Genomic DNA, 20,612 nt, shown 5'->3' with positions numbered 1-20,612 from the left:
GTATTTATGTATTTACGGGAAGATACAATTAAAACTTTGACACCCTGAATGAACAAGATTCAGATGTTATGCAGCATTGTACTTAAAAGTGTGCGCTAATTTCTAGTGTTTGTCCTTTTAGTGTCTGTTCGTGGATTTGATGTTGATTTCATCTGGGTATACTAAACAGTTAGCCTGTGTCCCTGTCTCTCTAGCTGTCATACCACTCCTTTCCAATCTCTGTCATGCTAAACAAATGACACAGATTACAAGGTCTGGAATGTAGTAGTTGAACAGAGACTGGCAACCAGGCTACTATACAGTATTTACAGTTAGAGAACAAAGCCATGGGAATTATTCGATGAGCAATTCATATTGGGATAACTAAGGTCTGTTAATTCCCCTTCACTAAATAAAGACTTTGCTATATTCCTAGATAGTTCAGTTGATAGTTTCATCTACACATTTACACTTGTGGGAATTGGCCTATATGGATAGGACTACATTGAAATATTTCTTACAGAAGAAATATGAAATGCATAAGAATGGTAGCAACTGAAAGAGCAGTTGAAAGGGAACAATTTGGAGATTATGGGAAAATTATTAGACCAAAGTTGAGGACATAACAGTTCACCTGACACAAGACTAAATCCAAACATTAGACTGTTGATTTTATGTACATTTTACATTTCCTGTACTTTTCACCACATTTGCTGATAACGAAATCTGAAAATACTGTGGATACATTCAGTAGCATGATAAGAATATTCCTGGAAAATGTGGGGGAGGTGCAACATCAGACGGAAAATGACAAGGGTTTGTACGAACTGGTGTCTCCAAGTGGTCACACATCTCTCTAAAGTTATTTCAATGCACTTTTATGACTCAAAGAAGAGTCTTCAACTGAAAGATGCTTTTTTGAGCTCTCCTAGCAGTGCTGTTGAGGAACTAGAGCAAGCACACTTGTAGTTGTTTTGTTTGGAACACAACTGTGCATCCCCGCCATCACACAATTACTGCTGTTGTTTACGCAATTCAAAAAACTGACGTTTTAAATTCCAATCTGGGTGAGGTGGGCTTCACTTGAAGCTTGTTCTATTGCCAACATGACTTGCTAAGTTATAAAATAGGATCTTACAGTGTAAGGCTTTTCACAAGGCAACTCAGGGAAACAGATCATCATTTTGGTGTGCATAGAAAGGAGTGATGAGAGTGTGAGCTTTAAAATAGACAAACAAACATTCTGTTCAGATCAACCCAGGGTGTGACGTCATGTCATCTTGGAACTGTACATCACACATAGTGATCATAAACGTTGACACTGTATATGACATGAGATTGATCATATGGAAATGTGAAGTGCACATTTGGACTCACGGGTGTTTGGCTTGTATGACATCCAATCAGTATTTATTATAATCCTCAACGTCTCATCTTTGGAAATACATTGAGTCCTCTCAATTTACAGCATTTCCCTCACTCAGACAATAAAACGTTTGCCCAGTTAGTGGGAGGGATGGGAGCAACTTGTTGTCCCACGCGGTGCTCAAGTTCAGAACGGCTGTCAGTCGGAACCCATACAGCGCTGTGAAGAGCAGAGCCAGAGCTCTGACGTCATGTATAGCATGCTGCTGTACAATCACTACGTTCCAATTTAGGCGCTTACCAGTGCCCAAATCTGTCATTTTCAACCTGTCTACGGGTACAAGTGTAAAGGGTTAATGCCCATGACATATACCCATCATTATCATCATCGGTCACATTATCACCACATATGTGATGATCATTTGGCCTTTGTGATGATAAATAACTGATCAAATGTAGTTATAGATGTATATGAACAGATATTTATAGCTAGCTAAGTCATGCATTGGGCATAGCTCATAAGGCATCATACGTGTGCTGATCATGCATTATGAAGAGGGTATTCAGAGGAAGCGTTACCAAAAATGTTCTGACATACTGTGGAGGTTTGGTGTGAATAGCAGCAATCAGCTGGTGAGGCAGGGTGACAAGGTCACTGGATCTGAAGGAAATGTATTATTCCACTTAGCCAACTCTCTAGACGCGAGTTCAGAAGTGAACCATCAGACTTGAGAAGGTGTTTAAATGAATTGGCTTTTGTCCAAGCTTTATAATATGGCCATTTAGTTGCTAAACTTTTTATTCATAGTGTATCCTAAGACTGTGAAAAGATCACATAGACTCCATTTCATATAGACCAAATCTATATAGACCAAATCTATACTGTGTGTTTGTACATCACTACGATTCATACTTCACTCATCAACGCATGTGCTATGACTGGAAAGGTTCTTTTTCATTCATTCCAGAAGGATACATGTTAAGCCAAGACATCCGTTAGTCTGGCGATCTGATAACTGAACTGTAGCATACACAGTAGGGACAAATGGTTTTGAGTGACTGTTATATCAGACTGGGGAAAAGAGATGGTTTTCGTGAGATGGAGAGAGATACTGTAGCTCACTGAAAGAACTTACATCTCTGAGGACTTAAGCCATCTGCCTCCAGGCATACTACCAGAACCTGTCTCCTGAGACTAGTTCAGACTGACTCTAATAAAAACCAACTCAGCTCACTTGTTTGGACACTACAGATACTGGAAAATACAGCTGAATTGTTGAATGTTGACGACACAGGCAAAGTTGCTGTAAATTCAAAGCTTTGGAAAACAGTAACTTTGGGCTTCAACAATAGAGTGTACCTCAGAAAAACATGAAGAAAACCACTCGCCACAATACAGGCAGAATGTTCTTGTGAAGCCAGACAAAAATGTCAAACCCGGTAGAGAAGAGAACATTCCTTTCTGTCTCCTCCCTCATTCATAAAATGTTTTGCCTTTACAATAATACCCTGATGGACTGCAAAGACTTTTCATAAAGCAATTTCACGGTGTAAATGACTTACTTTTATATGACGGTGACACCACAGGAGCTTGGTAGCACCTTAATTGGGGAGGACGGGCTCACAGTAATGGCTGGAACGGAATCAACGGAATGCTATGAAACACATCAAACAAGTGGTTTCCATGTGTTTGATACCATTCCACTTAATCAATTCCAGCCATTATTATGAGCTGTCCTCCCGTCAGCAGCCTCCTGTGGGTGACACCCCTTGTCGCAAGCCAGGGCCACTTGAGGTAAAGGGTATCTGAAGGGTAGTCACCGTTATTCCTTTTAATGCCTCCAATAGCTAGTGGACGACTCCGGCACCGTAAAACGGCACTGTAAGTGGACAAGGTAAAAAATAAATAAAAAGTCTCACCTGCAAACACATTGTGCCAGGTAAGCCAGGGGTGGAGTGTATTGGGTATGCAGGTAGGCTAGCGGTTGCGTGTGTTGGGCCAGTAAACAAAAGGTCTCTGGTTTGACTCACAGAGCCGATTAGGTGAAAAATCTGTCGATGTGCACTTAACAATAATTTCTCCTCTATATTGCTCTGGATAAGAACATGTAAATGTAATGACACTAATACTGATGAGAGAGCTCTGATGTTCAAGGGCAGAGAGATACGGAGGTCCAGTTTTGGTGCCTTCATAGATATACAGTTCACTTGCTATACTGTAGAATGTGTAACCTTTATTTAACTAGGCAAGTCAGTTAAGAACAAATTCTTATTTGCAAGGACGGCCTGAGATTAGAATATGACTGTGGAATGTTGAGTTTGCCGTGTATACTTGATTTGTCAAGTTATTTACCAAGATTAGAGTTAGGATTTGGAAATGTTTATTTTTTACCTGAAATAATTATGGTAATAAATACATCCTAAAATAATATATGAGTCATGACTACCAATATTATGACTCAATATCCTCACAGCAGATACAGTATAATGGTTGAGTACATAAATTCTTAATTATTTCCCAAAATATTAGAACCATCACATTTACAGTTCCCAAATATTGTAGATGCAGTTTGAATCCAATATTTGGATATTTGGATAATCATGAATGACTATTCAACTGAAAATAATCTAAATAATGTTTATATCTTTCCCTTTTCAAATGTAGTATATTGTGTATATCCTATCATTGTTAACTCCTAGTATAACAAATTGAGGTTTATACTAGGAGTTAATAATTGACATTTTAGCAGTGGGGTGGCAGGTAGCCTAGAGGTTAGAGCGTTGGGCCAGTAACTGAAAGGTTGGTGGATTTCCTGCAATTGCAGTTTTAAAGCAAGTTTGCTGCAAATCTACACATGTTGCCATGGGGCAGATAAATAATTTACCAATTTTATAACTAATTACATGTAATTCTACCCATTTTGCCATGGGGCGGAGATAATATTTTGCAGTTTTATAGCACATTTTCTGAAATTCTACACATTTTGCCATGGGGTAAGAGAGAACATTTTGCAGTTTTACAGCACATCTTCTGCAATTCTACACATTTTGCCATAGGGTGCCATAGAGAGAAATGTTTGCAGTGGTAATTCAACCATGATTACTACAAGTTTAGATAGTTGGCCATTTTACTCATTTACAATAAGTAATTTTTTAATGCTGACATGGGCTATTTGATTGACTGTCAGTGACAGTTCACAACCAATTTTTTTGAAATTGCAACTTGTGTATTCTAGTATTCTAACTCTCAACAGTAAGTTGAGACCCCCAAATTAGTTTAAAAAATACATATATATAAATGTACCCACGGGCCACCAGTTGCCCATCCCTGCACTACAGTATACTAGACCTCCTCAGTAGTAAACAAGTCATTTCTTTCAATTTTCTCTTTCTTTTATTTTCTTTTCATTCTATATGTATAGGAAAAGAAAGCAGTCAGTGATCTAAAGTCAATTAGTAGAACCCTTGGGAAGGTTTCTTAAACAATGCTATTAGTTCCTAATACTTTTTCATTTACTGGCATTCTTTTTATATACAGTTGAAGTCGGAAGTTTACATACACCTTAGTCAAATACATTTGAATTTAGTAATTCACCATTCCTGACATTTAATCCTCGTAAGAATTCCATGTCTTAGGTCAGTTAGGATCACCACTTTATTTTAAGAATGTGAAATGTCAGAATAATAGTAGAGAGAATGATTTATTTCAGCTTTTATTTCTTTCATCACATTCCCAGTGGGTCAGAAGTTTACATACACTCAATTAGTATTTGGTAGCATTGCCTTTAAATTGTTTCTCTTGGGTCAAACGTTTCGGATAGCCTTCCACAAGCTTCCCACAATAAGTTGCGTGAATTTTGGCCCATTCCTCCTGACACAGTTGGTGTAACTGAGTCAGGTTTATAGGCCTCCTTGCTCGCACACACTTTTTCAGTTCTGTCCACAAATGTTCTATAGGATTGCGGTCAGGGCTTTGTGATGGCCACTCCAATAACTTGACTTTGTTGTCCCATTTTGCCACAACTTTGGAAGTATGCTTGGGGTCATTGTCCATTTCGAAGACCCATTTGCGACCAAGTTTGAACTTCCTGACTGATGTCTTGAGATGTTGAGATGTTGCTTCAATATATCCACATAATTTTCCTGCCTGATGATGCCATCTATTTTGCGAAGTGCACCAGTCCCTCCTGCAGCAAAGCACCCCCACAACATGATACTGCCACCCTGTGCTTCACGGTTGGGATGGTGTTCTTTGGCTTGCAAGACTCACCCTTTTTCCTCCAAACAAAACAATGGTCATTATGGCCAAACAGTTAGATTTTTGTTTCATCAGACCAGGGGACAGACCAAAAAGTACGATCTTTGTCCTCATGTGCAGTTGCAAACCGTTGTCTGCATTATGACAGTTTTGGAGCAGTGGTTTCGTCCTTACAAGTTATGTCGATATAGGACTCGTTTTACTGTGGATATAGATACTTTTGTACCTGTTTCCTCCAGCATCTTCACAAGGTCCTTTGCTGTTGTTCTGGGATTGATTTGCACTTTTCGCACCAAAGTACGTTCATCTCTCGGAGACAGAACGCTTCTCCTTCCTGAGCGGTATGACGGCTGCGTGGTCCCATGGTGTTTATACTTGTGTACTATTGTTAGTGCAGATGAATGTGGTACCTTCAGGCGTTTGGAAATTGCTCCCAAGGATGAACCAGACTTGTGGACGTCTACAAAAAAAATGTCTTGGCTGATTTCTTTTGATTTTCTCATGATGTCAAGCAAAGAGGCACTGAGTTTGAAGGTAGTCCTTGAAATTCATCCATGGGCACACCTCCAATTGACTCAAATTATGTAAATCGACCTATCAGAAGCTTCTAAAGCCATGACATGATTTTCTGGAATTTTCCAAGCTGTTTAAAGGCACAGTCAACTTAGTGTATGTAAACTTCTGACCCACTGGAATTGCGATACAGTGAATTATAAGTTAAATAATCTCTCTGTAACAATTGTTGGGGAAAAAACAAAGTAGATGTCCTAACCGACTTGCCAAAACTATAGTTTGTTTACAAGAAATTTGTGGAGTGCTTTAAAAACTAGTTTTAATGACTCCAACCTAAGTGTATGTAAACTTTCGACTTCAACTGTAAATCATCCCCCCTCGTGGAAGTATTTTTATGGTAGAGGCTATTTGTAGCTACAATTAAAATAACAATATGCATTTACTGCCTTGCTCAGATTCTGACTGTTTCTGTTTTAGAGCGTCATGATTAATGCAAATACATATTGATTGAGATCATTGAGCGGTTAATTTAGCCTGATGTATTGCGACTGCCAGAGCATCTTCACTTATGCAAAGGCAGACAAGACAAGGACACAACCAGCAGAGTGTAGTTTAGTGTAGTGTAATGTAATGTAATGTAGTGTGGTGTAGTTAGTAGCTGATACAGACTCACAGTGCCACCAGATGGTGGGAGAGGCTCACTGCAGCCAGCCTCAAAGCAGCCAGACATAGTGATGCACTATTTTGTTAATCAGAAAACAATCTGATTTTAAGCATCTACCCTATAATTACACCCCTTGCCTATCCCTAACCAGGAAATCAAGACCCATAAATTAAAATTCAATCTCTCTATCTAACTAACAAACTAGTCATACACTGTGTGTTCTGTTTGTGTGTTCTGTTTCTATCCTGAAATCACACACCTACAGAGTTATATCTTTACCATTGTTACAACTGGTGTATACTGGTCCCGATTGACTCTCATTCATTCCATATTTACGTATGTATTGTTCCCTCGTCGTTGGTTTCCAGATCAGCACACACACTGTCCTCTGAGGTATTTAATAGTGTACCCTGTGCAGCATCCCCGTTCCTGTTTTAGCCAGTCAGAGAACTTGATTAATGAAGGTAGCTAGAGCAGAGAGCAGCACAGCCCCTCACACAGCTGTTGGATGCCACCTGATGGTCTCTCTCCTTTCTTTCTTTCTTTCCTCCCCTCTATCCCTCTTACTGTATCTATTGTCCTCTTCTCTTTGCTCACTCACCTCCTCTTTCCTCTCTCCTCTGTCCTCCCCCCTCCCTCCTCTCCCCTTCTCTCTACTCTCTCCTCTCTCCACCCCAGTGATAAACAAGGGCCAGTGTGTGACCAAGTACTACCGCTGGATCCAGAAGAACGGTGGGTACATCTGGATCCAGTCCAGTGCCACCATCGCCATCAATGCCAAGAATGGCAATGAAAAGAACATAATCTGGGTCAACTACGTACTCAGGTAAGGCTGGGCCCCATCTGTGAACCACCCAACACATGACAGCCAGCCAGTGCCCAAAACCAGTCTGCTTCCAAAATGGCACCCTTTTCCCTGTGTAGTACACTACTTTTGACCAGGGCCCATAGGGTTCTGGTCAAAAGTAATGCACTATACTGTATAGGAAATGGGATGCCGTTTGGGAAAGTACACACAGAGTCAGCTACACCAGGAAGCAAACACAAGCGAACACAAGATTGGTCATTCATTTTCATTAAATATGCTATTTTTATTTTTACCATTTCAGTATTTTAACAAGGTGTAGATTCTTCTTGGCAATACAATTTTCATCAAATGGTTTACGCATAGTTGTAGTACCTATTCTATAGCAACTTCTTTGTCAGAATAGGATAATGGCATACAGTACCAGTCAAGAGTTTGGACACCCTTACTCATTCCAGGGTTTTTTTTTATTTTTACTATGTTCTACATTGCAGAATAATAGTGAAGACATCAAAATTATGAAATAACTAATAGAATCATGTAGTAACCAAAAAAGTGTTAAACAAATCTAGTAGCCACCCTTTACCTTGATGACAGCTTTGCACACTCTTGGCATTCTCTCAACCAGCTTCATGAGGTAGTCACCTGGAATATATTTCAATGAACAGGTGTGCCTTGTTAAAAGTTAATTTGTGGAATTTCTTACCTTCTTAATGTGTTTGAGCCAATCAGTTGTGTTGTGAGGGGTGTAGGGGTGGTCTACAGACGATAGCCCTATTTGGTAAAATACCAAGTTCATATTATGGCAAGAACTGCTCAAATAAGCAAAGAGAAATTACAGTTTAAGACATGATTTCTTTAAGACATAAAGGTCAGTCAATCCAAAAAAATTAAAGAACTTTGAAAGTTTCTTTAAGTTCTGTCGCAAAAAACATCAGGCGCTATGATGAAACTGGCTCTCATGATGACCGCCACAGGAATGGAAGACCCAGAGTTACCTCTGCTGCAGAGGATAAGTTCATTAGAGTTACCAGCCTCAGAAATTGCAGCCCAAATAAATGCTTCACAGAGTTCAAGTAACAGACACATCTCAACATCAACTGTTCAGTGGAGACTGTGTGAAACAGGCATTCATGGTCGAATTGCTGCGAAGAAACCACTACTAAAGGGCACCAATGAGAAGAAGAGACTTGATTGGGCCATGAAACACAAGCAATGGACATTATAGACAGGTGGAAATCTGTCCATTGGTCTGGTGAGTCCAAATTTGAGATTTTTGCTTCTAACCGCCGTGTCTTTGTGAGACGCAGAGTTGCTGAACAGATGATCTCCGCATGTGTGGTTTTCCACTGTGAAGCATGGAGGAGGAGGTGTGATGGTGTGGGTGTTCTTTGCTGGTGACACTATCAATGACTTATTTAGAGTTGATTTATTTAGAGGCACACTTAACCGGCATGGCTACCACAGCATTCTGCAGCGATACGCCATCCCATCTGGTTTGCGCTTAGTGGGACTATTGTTTGTTTTTCAACAGGACAATGACCTGAAACACACTCCAGGCTATTTAAGGGCTATTTGACCGAGTAATGGAGTGCTGCATCAGATGACCTGGCCTCCACAATCACCCGACCTCATCCCAATTTAGATGGTTTGGGATGAGTTGGACCGCAGAGTGATGGAAAAGCAGCCAACAAGTCCTCAGCATTTGTGGGAACTCCTTTAAGACTGTTGTAAAAGCATTCCTCATGAAGCTGGTTGTGAGAATGCCAAGAGTGTGCAAAGCTGTCATCAAGGCAAAGGGTGGCTACTTTGAAGAATCTCAAATATAAAATGTATTTTGATTTGTTTAACACTTTTTTGGTTACTACATGATTCCATATGTGTTATTTCATAGTTTGTGTCTTCATTATTATTCTACAATGTATAAAATAGTACAAATAAAGAAAAACCCTTGAATGAGTAGGTGTGTTGAGACCTCTGACAGGTAATGTAGACAGTTGAAGTCAGAAGTTTACAAACTCATTTTTCAACCACTCCACAAATGTCTTGTTAACAAACTATAGTTTTGGCAAGTCAGTTAGGATGTCTACTTTGTGCATGACACAAGTAATTTTTCCAACAATTGTTTACAGACAAATTATTTCACTTATAATTCACTGTGTCACAGTGGGTCAGAAGTTTACATACACTAAGTTGACTGTGCCTTTAAACGCTTGGAAAATTCCAGAACATTATGGCTTTAGAAGATTTTGATAGGCTAATTGACATCATTTGAGTCATTTGGAGGTGTACCTGTGGATGTATTTCAAGGCCTACCTTCAAACTCAGTGCCTCTGTGCTTGACATCATGGGAAAATGAAAAGAAATCAGCCAAGACCTCCACAAGTCTTGTTCATCCTTGAGAGCAATTTCCAAATGCCTGAAGGTACCACATTCATCTGTACACCATGGGACCACGCAGTCGTCATACCACTCAGGAAGGAGACGCGTTGTGTCTCCGAGAGATGAACGCACTTTGGTGCGAAAAGTGCAAATCAATCCCAGAACAACAGCAAAGAACCTTGTGAAGATGCTGGAGGAAACAGGTACAAAAGTATCTATATCCACAGTAAAACGAGTCCTATATCGACATAACCTGAAAGGCCCCTCAGCAAGGAAGAAGCCACTGCTCCAAAACCGCCATAACAACGCCAGACTAAAGTTTGCAACTGCACATGGGGACAAAGATCCTACTTTTTGGAGAAATGTCCTCTGGTCTAATGAAACAAAAATAGATCTCTTGGCCATAATGACCATCGTTATGTTTGGAGGAAAAAGGGGGAGGCTTGCAAGCCGAAGAACACCATCCCAACCGTGAAGCACAAGGGTGGCAGCATCATGTTTTGGGGGTGCTTTGCAGGAGGGACTGGTGCACTTCCCAAAATAGATGGCTTCATGAAGAAGGAAAATTATGTGGATTTATTGAAGAAACATCTCAAGACATCAGTCAGGAAGTTAAAGCTTGGTCGCAAATGGGTCTTCCAAATGGACAATGACCCCAAGCATACTTCCAAAGTTGTGGCAAAATGGCTTAAGGACAACAAAGTCAAGGTATTGGGGTGGCCATCGCAAGGCTCTGACTTCAATCCTGTAGACAATTTGTGGGCAGAACTGAAAAAGCGCGTGCGAGCAAGGAGGCCTATAAACCTGACTCAGTTCTCAGTTACACCAACTGTGTCAGGAGGAATGGGCCAAAATTCACCCAACTTATTGTGGGAAGCTTGTGGAAGGCGACCCGAAATGTTTGACCCAAGTGAAGCAATTTAAAGGCAATGCTACCAAATACTAATTGAGTGTATGTAAACTTCTGACCCACTGGGAATGTGATGAAAGAAATAAAAGCTGAAATAAATCATTCTCTCTCCTATTATTCTGACATTTCACATTCTTAAAATAAAGTTATGATCATAACTGACCCAAGACAGGGAATTCTTACTAGGATTAAATGTCAGGAATGGTGAAAAACTGAGTTGAAATGTATTTGGCTAAGGTGTATGTAAACTTCCCACTTCAACGGTATCTGACAGTATTAGTTTGCTCTAAGACACTGTTAATGAAATGCCTTTTTGCCATTGGCACCATTGAATTGATCATTGTAGAATTATCTCTGCATCCTAAAGTGATTGAGATGTTATTGTAATTTTAGATCCAGATACACAAAAGCTGTTTTTCCAAGGAGTTGCTAAATATTGAATTTAGCTGCCAGCACAAGAAGGAACCCTTCTCTCATCAACTGTAATAGATATATCTTCTCAATATCCTTCCAAATTTCTCCTCACCTCTGCGGACCCATAGAGCAGCTGTGAGAGCCAAAGAGTTAGGAGCTTTGCTTTAGGGACAGCTGGATCAATCAGAACACTAGGAGAATGTCAAATGCTGTGTTCTCTGCAATCCCTGGCAGCGATATGCTCTAAATTATTATCTTTTGGCAAAGAAAGTGAGCATGGTTACATGCACACAATAATGCGATTATTGTGGATAGTCAGATGAATATAGTAGTGGCACTGATAAATGCAGAAAATTGCCAAGCAAAATAAACATTCTACCACAGTGAACATGTTATTTTTAGGAAGCATATTTGTTTCTGAGTTCAGACATATAAAGTTTGTATGTGAAAACGACTTGTATGGTGCATACATTGTTGTTCCGAACTTCACTCGCGCTAAAGAGGGAGGCTCATTCGGCTGGTGCTAGCACATGTGCAGATCAAATACACTGCTGTGCAGATCAAATACACCGCTGTGCAGATCAAATACACCGCTGTGCAGATCAAATACACCGCTGTGCAGATCAAATACACCGCTGTGCAGATCAAATACACCGCTATGCAGATCAAATACACCGCTGTGCAGATCAAATACACCGCTGTGCAGATCAAATACAAATACCGCTGTGCAGATCAAATACACCACTGCTCAAATACACCGTGCTGATTAAATACAAATACACCGCTGTGCAGATCAAATACACCGCTGGAATGATGGTCAAATACACCACTGAGATGTTTTAAATACATGTCTTAATAAATTCAACAGATTGTTCAGAAAAATACACCGCAGGTGTTTTAATCAAATACACCGCTGTGCAGATTAAATACACCGCTTGATTCAATTTTAACCTTGTGCAGATTAAGATTTGACCTTTAGATTTAACAAATAGGCAAGTCAGTTACGAACAAATTCTTGCAGATCAAATACCCGCTGTGCAGATCAAATACACCGCTGTGCAGATCAAATACACCGCTGTGCAGATCAAATACACCGCTGTGCAGATTTTCAATGATAGCCACCACTGTACAGATAAATACACCGCTGTGCAGATCAAATACACCGCTGTGCAGATCAAATACACCACTGGAACAGTGGAGATTGATGGTTAACATGTCTTAATAATTCAACAGATTGTTCAGAAAAGCAGGGTCAGAATGACAACCTTGTGCCGAATTTATACCTTGTCAGCTAGGAACAGTGGATTAACTGCCCTGTATCTTGCAACCTTTACAGTTTTGAGTTCAACGCTCTAACCACTAGGCTACCTGCCACCGAGTTAAATTAAGTGTTTACATGACTATTGCATAATCTGCCAAATTCCATAATCCATTTCATATCTAATTATCTATTGTCTTTTCCTGCAGTTTTCCAGATTATAAATACCTCTGTGTTGTCTGTTCCTGCAGTAATCCAGATTATAACGACCTATGTTTTGTCTGTTCCTGCATTAATCCAGATTATAAAGACCTCTGTCTTGTCTGTTCCTGCAGTAATCCAGATTATAAATACTTTTGGTTGTCTCTATTGTCTGTTCCTTCAGTAATCCAGAGTACAAGGACACACCCATGGACATCGCCCAGCTACCCAACCTTCCAGAGAAAGCCTCAGAGTCTTCAGAGACATCTGACTCTGAGTCCGAGTCCAAGGACAACTCTGGTACGGTACCATCAATCAATCAATAAATCATTATAAGGGTATTGATAAAACCCTTTTTACATCAACAGCTGTCACAAAGCTCTTTACAGTATAACCTGGCCTAAGCTCCCTAAGAGAAAGCATACCTTGTATTATACTGTGGCCATCCATGGAGAAAGAGGAGAAAAGCCCTCATCATTAGTTTGAGGACAATTTTGAATAAAACATATTCAATGGAGTACCGCCAAGGGGGCAGGAGAGGAGAGGAGAGGATGATTTTGGGTGACAGTCTGAGGAAAGAGCCAGCATATTGGCCATTGGCACCAGGCCTCCCTCAGTGCCCCCTATGCCAGCGGGCATGGTGAGGGTTGTGGCCCAGGCCAGCTGCTGCTGGGTAGAGTTGTCCTCCTCACTCTGACAGTACGGTTGGAGAGCACCACTGCTCCAGTATCCAGGGGGTGATCGATGCCAAGCCAACACACCAGGCACCAGACAGACGTTATTATAACTGCAGTAGAACACAGTGGTGGAGTAAATAAGTCAATTATTGTAATTGAGGGGTAAAGGGAGTATTCCATATACTGTATCTCTTTATAGCAAAATACTGAACATTAAAAAGATCTTAATGAAGGGCATGAAAGATTATTTCATTTGTAGTGGTTATTTTGGACAGATATTTATACAGTATACATGGATTTTTTTGAGTGTTGTTGAAGTCTGTATACTAAATGGAACCTTTCTCTCAGACGACAATGAGAACTCCAAGTGGGACAGGAAGGGGAACCAGACTGAGAACACAGAGGACCCGGAAACAAACAGTACAAAGCAGCAGCAGGGCCAGTCGTCCTCAGAGCAGGAGATGAGGCGTCAGGAGGAGGGAGACAGCTCCTCCAACCCAGAGAGCCAGGAGAGCGAGGACGATCTGGAGCCCAGTGACTGTGAGGTGGAGACCAAGGAGGGCAGACTGGGCCGGCTGGAGGACCTGCACATCAAGGTGGAGCACTACGGAGATGGAAACGGAGGGGTGGAGCTGCACGACTCGCCTTCCTCCTCCTCTGAAGAAGAAGATGATGATGACGATGAGGAAGATGACGACAGCTTTAAAGCCTGTGACAGCGCCACCGAGACTCTCGCCACCCCCGCTGCCCGTAAGCAGCAGAAGCGTAAGAAGAGGAGGAAAAAGCAGAAATGGGACGGTAGTCGTCCTAAACGTATGTGCCTCTCCTCTGCCACCCCCAGCTCTAACACCTTTGTTGGGGCTGTCTCCCTCCTGCCGACCCCATCCCCTGCCAGTGCCTCTGTGCTCAAGATCAAAACGGAAATGTCCGAGCCCATCAACTTCGACAATGACAGCATCATCTGGAACTACCCACCCAACAGAGAGATCTCCAGGAACGAGTCTCCCTACAGCATGACAAAGCCCGTCCCAGCCCACGATACCTTCCCCTCCCCACAGCCTGGTAGTCTGCAGGTCTCCATCCCAGACTCAGTGCTCACTCCCCCAGGAACAGAGGGGGGCAGTGGGGGCGCAGGTACCAGGAAGGGCGTACCCCCCTCCTTCAGCGGTTATAGCAGCGCCCCCTCCTCGGCCTCCAGCGCCGCTAGCCTGGCCCCTCCCTCTGGCTCTGGGTCCTCCTCCGACCCCCTGTCCCCGCCTCTCTCGGCCTCGCCGCGCGACAACCAGCAATGTCAGAGCACCCCCACCACGTCCGGCTCCTCCCTGCTGTACACCAGCGACCTGGAGGCCCTGCAGAGGCTGCAGGCCGGGAACGTGGCGCTTCCACTGGTCCAACGGGTCACCGGCACCCTCGCCACGACCAGCACTGCTGCCTCACGGGTCTACACCACTGGCACCATCCGCTACGCCCCAGCCGACGTCACTCTGGCCATGCAGGCAGGCGCCAATCTGCTGCCCAACAATGTGGCCCACGCTATGAACTTTGTGGATGTCAACGGTAGCCCCAGCTTCGGCATCGACCCCAAGACACCCATGGAGATGCTGTATCATCATGTCCACCGGCTCAACATGGCTGGCCCTTTTGGGGGTACCATGTCCGGCGCCAGTCTCACCCAGATACCAGCAGCCAATGTATTCACCACGGCAGAGGGACTGTTCTCTACTCTTCCATTCCCTGTCTACAGTAACGGGATACACACCACACAAACTCTGGAGCGCAAAGAAGATTAGAGCAAAACACCAAGACCATATTACTGTGTTCAACTGTCAGAGACTCGTTGAGGCATAAGACTGTGTTTCAAGTGGAAAATAAATATATTCTAGCATTTTGAATTTGAGCAATTGAGCTTGTGTACTAGAAATGAATGGCTCCTAGTCTTTCTATCCTTTTCTCTCTCTCTATTGACTCCCATTCTATCAATCTCTCGTCCTCTTCTTGCTCCTCTTACAGTACTATCAATTAGATTTTCTCTGATCAAACCCAACTGACTATTGTTTATTGTAAAGAATTAATTTTTGCCTACAGAGAATTCATATTACTGTTGGTCTGCTACTGGAGTCTGGGGTAAACTACTTTTTATTTGAGTTGATTATGTTGCATCTTTATGAAGATGTCTAGTGTATTTAAAGAGTGATGGTGGAAGATATATTTCTATGGAAAGAAACCCTTGGATGGTTTTGCTTCATATCCTGATGTGATCAAGGTTGACTATGACAAAAGGATGTTACTCTGTTTGACATTGTCATAGAAATAACCTTAAGAAGTACGTTTTAAGGTTAGATCATAATAAGGGTATAGTAGTTTATTTTATAATTAATTTTGTTTATTTTTTATAGAACAGTTTTAACTTGCAAATCAAGCATTAAAAAGCAATTTTAGCAGGGTATTTGCCTGTGAATAGAATGTTATAAATCCCAGGACTTTGGAACAAGTACAGGTCGGTGTGAGATACAAGTATTCCCCCGGTTCCATTTCCTCGGTTATGTCTCAAATGGCACCCTGTTCCCTATTTATTGCATTACTTTTGACCAGGGCCCATAGGGCTCTGGTCAAAAGTAGTGCACTATTTAGGGAATAGGATGCCATTTGGAATGCACTCATCCTCTGCAGATCCATGGTGCTACTGTTCCATCAAGTTACTACCCTCCTTCAGCGGGCTGATGTAGGTTCTTCTGTTCCACAGCTCTCTCACAGAGATGAGTGATTGAGTGACAGCTGGGGAGAGTCAAACCTCTAATCAACATAGTTTCGTGTTCATTACTACTCCCCTCAGTCAAGTTCAAGGGCTCAATCAGATTGGGCCTGAAGGATAGAATATACCTATATGAATATACCTATATGAATATACCTATATGAATATACCTATATGAATATACCTATATGAATATACCTATATGGAGCAGGTTGATTTTGTTTGTATTTTTTGAAAACTAGATCACTTTCTAGTCTCAGTGTAACAGAGGCTAATTTGCATCATTAACTTGAAAAATGAATGTTTAACTTTGACTGGCTTCTGTCAGTTGTTTTTTCTACTCTACCCTTCCTCTTTCTTTTACATCCTAAACCTCACTACTATCAACGTCAGTCTCCCAAATCCGTTCTTCCATCAGCCATTGTCCGATTCCTGAAATCACATATCAAGGAGATTGTAATAAAGACATGCGTTTCAATCAAAACGGAATATGTTTTTCGAAAAATCACATTCCCTAATTTTTTCTCTGTTGCCAAAAACGTTATCTCACAGTTTGGTGTTAAGAACACTGTGATTGCTGTTTAAAAAATTGTAATAAAATGGAAAAACTGTCACTTCATCTTTTGACAGCCGTCCATCAAGTAATCTATTACTAAGCGTGATAACCGTAAACGTGTACAATGTGTAAGTGTCACTGGCTGTCAGTCTCCATAGCGATTTCAGTGTGTGTTACTATATGCAGTGTTACTGAACTGATGTAGCTGTTTTGTCCTTTGTCTTCTCTGTGCTTTATCTGTAGTCTGGGGTTGGACAGGGAACGTGTGTAACCCTCTCCTTCTCCTCTGCAGTCTTAGTGGACCCGTGGAGGTTAGTGGATTTCGTGTGGTGGCCTTCCAATGTAGCGTCACCTTTTGCTGCTTCCTTCTGTCTGTATTTCTTTCTGTTTCTGCTGTTGCTTTGCTGTTGTGTAGTCTACAGACCTCTCTTTCTCTCAGAGATAAAAGACTCTTAACTAGCTCAAAGGTTTAAGGAGCCATTTTTTGCCATTGAGGAATTCTGGGTTTACAGTTTCCAGCTTGAATTTACCTACCCTATGAAAAATTACGACAAAAAGCTAAAGTAGCATTTAGATGTATCTTCTAGACTGGAACCATAAAAGCCTCAGCTGTGAAACATTCCCAGAGTCCCTTGTGCTTCTTGTATGCATTGGGTGTATTTCATTGGTTTCCACCAAACCTGTTGACTTCAAGGACCATGCAACTCACAGGACAAAAAGATGATGGTAGTATTTCAGGACAATAAACAATTTTAAAGATTTCTAAAGTAATGAAAATAACATATTTCGCACTATAAATCTATTTTTATAGATGTTTTGGAAATGCATGTTTACTAAGTTGATTGTTAGTTTACTTGATTTCATTCGGTCCAGCAGCTTTGTCTCAACGTTCAATGTTTTTTAGTCTGTCCAACAAAGGGAGGGGGAGCCTTTGTCTTTTGAACTGAATCAGGCTACTCCCCTACATCAGGAAACAGTGTCTGTAGTTTCTGTGTAGATGTGTTGTTAATCAAATCCAGGTCATGAAATAAATGTTTAAAAAAATAATAAAAAATGAACGTTTGGGGTTGGTTGATTGGAATGCTGGAATGGTTGCAGGGGAGCTTGGTGTCATCACTTGAGATTGATTCTATCCTACATGTTAGTGTTTTCTAAGACATAGCGAAGCAGGGTAAGACTGTCGGGTCGGGGGCACAGCTCACTTAAAACAGACACTGTGGACGGACCAGGAAATACACCCATATGTTACAACAGAACAGCAGGATGAGCTGTTTTAATGTCTCTGTGTTGTGTCAAAATGAATTGGTGATTTAAACTTAAACTAATCTCAGCTACTGTCAGATACATAGTGTTTCAAGTTTAAATATGAAAAATTACTTCATTACCTGTGAAGACTGTGTCTGTGTTTTTAACAATATCTTGTACAATTATACAGATTATTTTAAGAGAAACCAAGTAGATGAATACTACAGGAGAAGGGGATTCTCTTAGTATCAATGTTAACAGTGTTATAAATTCTAAATACAAACAAATTAAAATATTAAAAAGAGAACTATGGTACATTTATTATTTTATTTGTTTTATTTTTTATTTTTGAAGAAAAACAACAACTAACTGAAGCTAACTTTGAGTGCCTGGCTTATTTTGTATATATTTTTTTTAAACATTTTTATTTCCATTTTTTAATAATGCTGCAATTTCAGAAATGTACATACTTCATTTTACAACAGGGTTATTTTATACTTTTGTAGGTTTCCATTTGTTTAAATAAACCCGTCATCATCATCCATGGTTGTTTTCTGTCTGTAACACTTTTTTTTACCATCTAACAGGTGCCATATTCATAATAAACTTCTCAAAGATTTGTTCATATCTGGCATCATTTATTTTCGTTCAGCCATGTCAATGATGCCCCACACCTCAGTAAGCTGCCTCAGTCTTTCTTTCTGCCTTTCTTTTCTGATCTTGCTTGAAAAAAGTGATACTGGTCTAATGCTTTTCCTAGTTGGAATCTGTGTACATTGCTGGGACATCCATTCAGGTACTGTATGTTCACACTTAACAATCCTGCCATAATGGTAGCTATGTCAGACCACAGTCTGGGTTCATGCCCCTCCAATCAGAATACTTTGGTCATTATTTACTGTAGTCTGATTGGTCACATCATTAATCATAGGGCAGCTAGTACTGGTTGTTACAGTACAGTGATTTAACTCACATTGTCACTTAGATAAAAGCACACACAGTATTATGTTAGCTCACCCATGGATAAAATAACATTACTGTGATCATGTGTGAAATACTTTAACAGGATAAATTAACCGACTCTCATCACATGGAACAACACTCACACACGCATCATCTTGGACGGACAATCTTACGATCTTGTCAAGATCATTGTGGTATAATACCAGTTGAAAGCGGAAACTTGTCTTTCAAACTATGCCCTCTACAATGTTTTGTCTCTCATTTTGTTTGCCCAGTATCATGCATAGAGAGACGTCTAGTGTAAATGCATCGAAAACAATGAGGTCTTAAGAAATGACATAGTTATCTGCAGATACGTTTGATTTGAGTAATGGGTCAACCATTAGACTAAGGCACAAAGCAGAAGAAAATGTGTAAAAAAAAATGTGAACACTTTCCCCAGATTTTGCAGACAAGGCCTGTCTAGAAAAAGGATGCCCAAGCCATCAAATGTCTCTCTATTGGTGTTTTTTTAATGAGCATCATCTGTTAATATCATTTATTATAATGTGATAAATGACTAACTACATCTGTAATAAATGCAGTAAATGATATGATCATTTTGAGTGATTTTCTTCTTTTTTCTTTTAACTCAACTGTTGTTTCGAAAATCTGGTAACTTTCATGTTTCGGAACCTGGTAATAACTATTTTTTAGGTGTTACACCTGGTAAATGAAATGGCCCCCTATGAGAACAGCAAGTCTGACGTTGGTTCCATGATCATTTGAATGCAAGGCCGGCTCCAGGCATAAGCAACATACTTTTTGCGGGGGACTCAGTTTGGATCTCAACCGTAGAGATCCTATTACATTACTAGAGGGGCTATGTCATAAACCGTGAGTTCCATAATGGGGCAAAAATGGCAGCCATCTTGGTCAGAGAAATCCAAAACCAGTCTAATTGGAATATATTGCAGGAGAGGCATAGGTGATGCATTTCCTGCTTTTACTTATGCAGGAAAATAAAAGTAAGGCATGTGATGTATCAGAAATTGTGTAATGGAATTATAGTCAATGTAAACATGTCACATAATTATAAATACAGTTTATATGTGTTTTATATGTTAAGAAAATACAGTTGCCTCTAAAATATATGTAAACAGACCATAAATGTCTCAGATTTTGTTTCCTTAGAAAGCTGTGTGTGCTATTATATGATACAATATCAGTACATTTACAACTTGTCTATGTCCTGTCATCAACTGGTTTCAACCAGTGTACGGCTGTGGATTGACTGCATTGCTTGAATGGAATGTTGACATATTGGCAGTTAATTTGAAAAGGTAATTGGCTGGGGTCTAACTCAGATATCATTAACATGGCAAGTCATGTGTAGAATTGCAGGAAATTAGCTTTAAAACTGCAAACATTTCTCTCTGCCCCATGGCAGAATTAGTAGAATTGCATGGAATTTGTTACAAAATTGCAAAAATGTCTCTGCACCCCTTGGCAGAGTAGGTAGAATTGCAGGAAATGTGCTTTAAAACTGCAAACATTTCTCTCTGCCCCATTGCAAAATGAGTAGAATTGCATGAAATTGTACACAAAAAATCTCTGTCCATCACAAAATGTGCAGAACTGCAGAATACTTGCTTTAAAACAAAATAGTTATTACTGGGCCAATTAAACAA

General features: G+C 40.6%; 1 protein-coding gene across 4 annotated transcripts in view; it reads left to right on the top strand.

The window, feature by feature from the left end:
• The window catches only part of LOC118369059 (neuronal PAS domain-containing protein 3-like), a 536,261-nt gene extending 521,038 nt beyond the window's left edge, over positions 1-15,223 (top strand). For all 4 annotated transcript variants that reach the window (XM_052496674.1, XM_052496672.1, XM_052496675.1 and 1 more), the window contains 3 exons: positions 7,458-7,605; positions 12,934-13,049; positions 13,775-15,223. In XM_052496674.1, the coding sequence (XP_052352634.1) occupies positions 7,458-7,605; positions 12,934-13,049; positions 13,775-15,216 (1,706 nt within the window). In that variant the 3' untranslated portion in view covers positions 15,217-15,223. The remainder of the gene's footprint in view (positions 1-7,457; positions 7,606-12,933; positions 13,050-13,774) is intronic.
• Positions 15,224-20,612: the final 5,389 nt, after the last annotated feature.

This window comes from Oncorhynchus keta, chromosome 35 (assembly GCF_023373465.1).
Source record: "Oncorhynchus keta strain PuntledgeMale-10-30-2019 chromosome 35, Oket_V2, whole genome shotgun sequence".
Classification (NCBI taxonomy): domain Eukaryota; kingdom Metazoa; phylum Chordata; class Actinopteri; order Salmoniformes; family Salmonidae; genus Oncorhynchus; species Oncorhynchus keta.
This window is presented reverse-complemented; position numbering and strand designations above follow the sequence as displayed.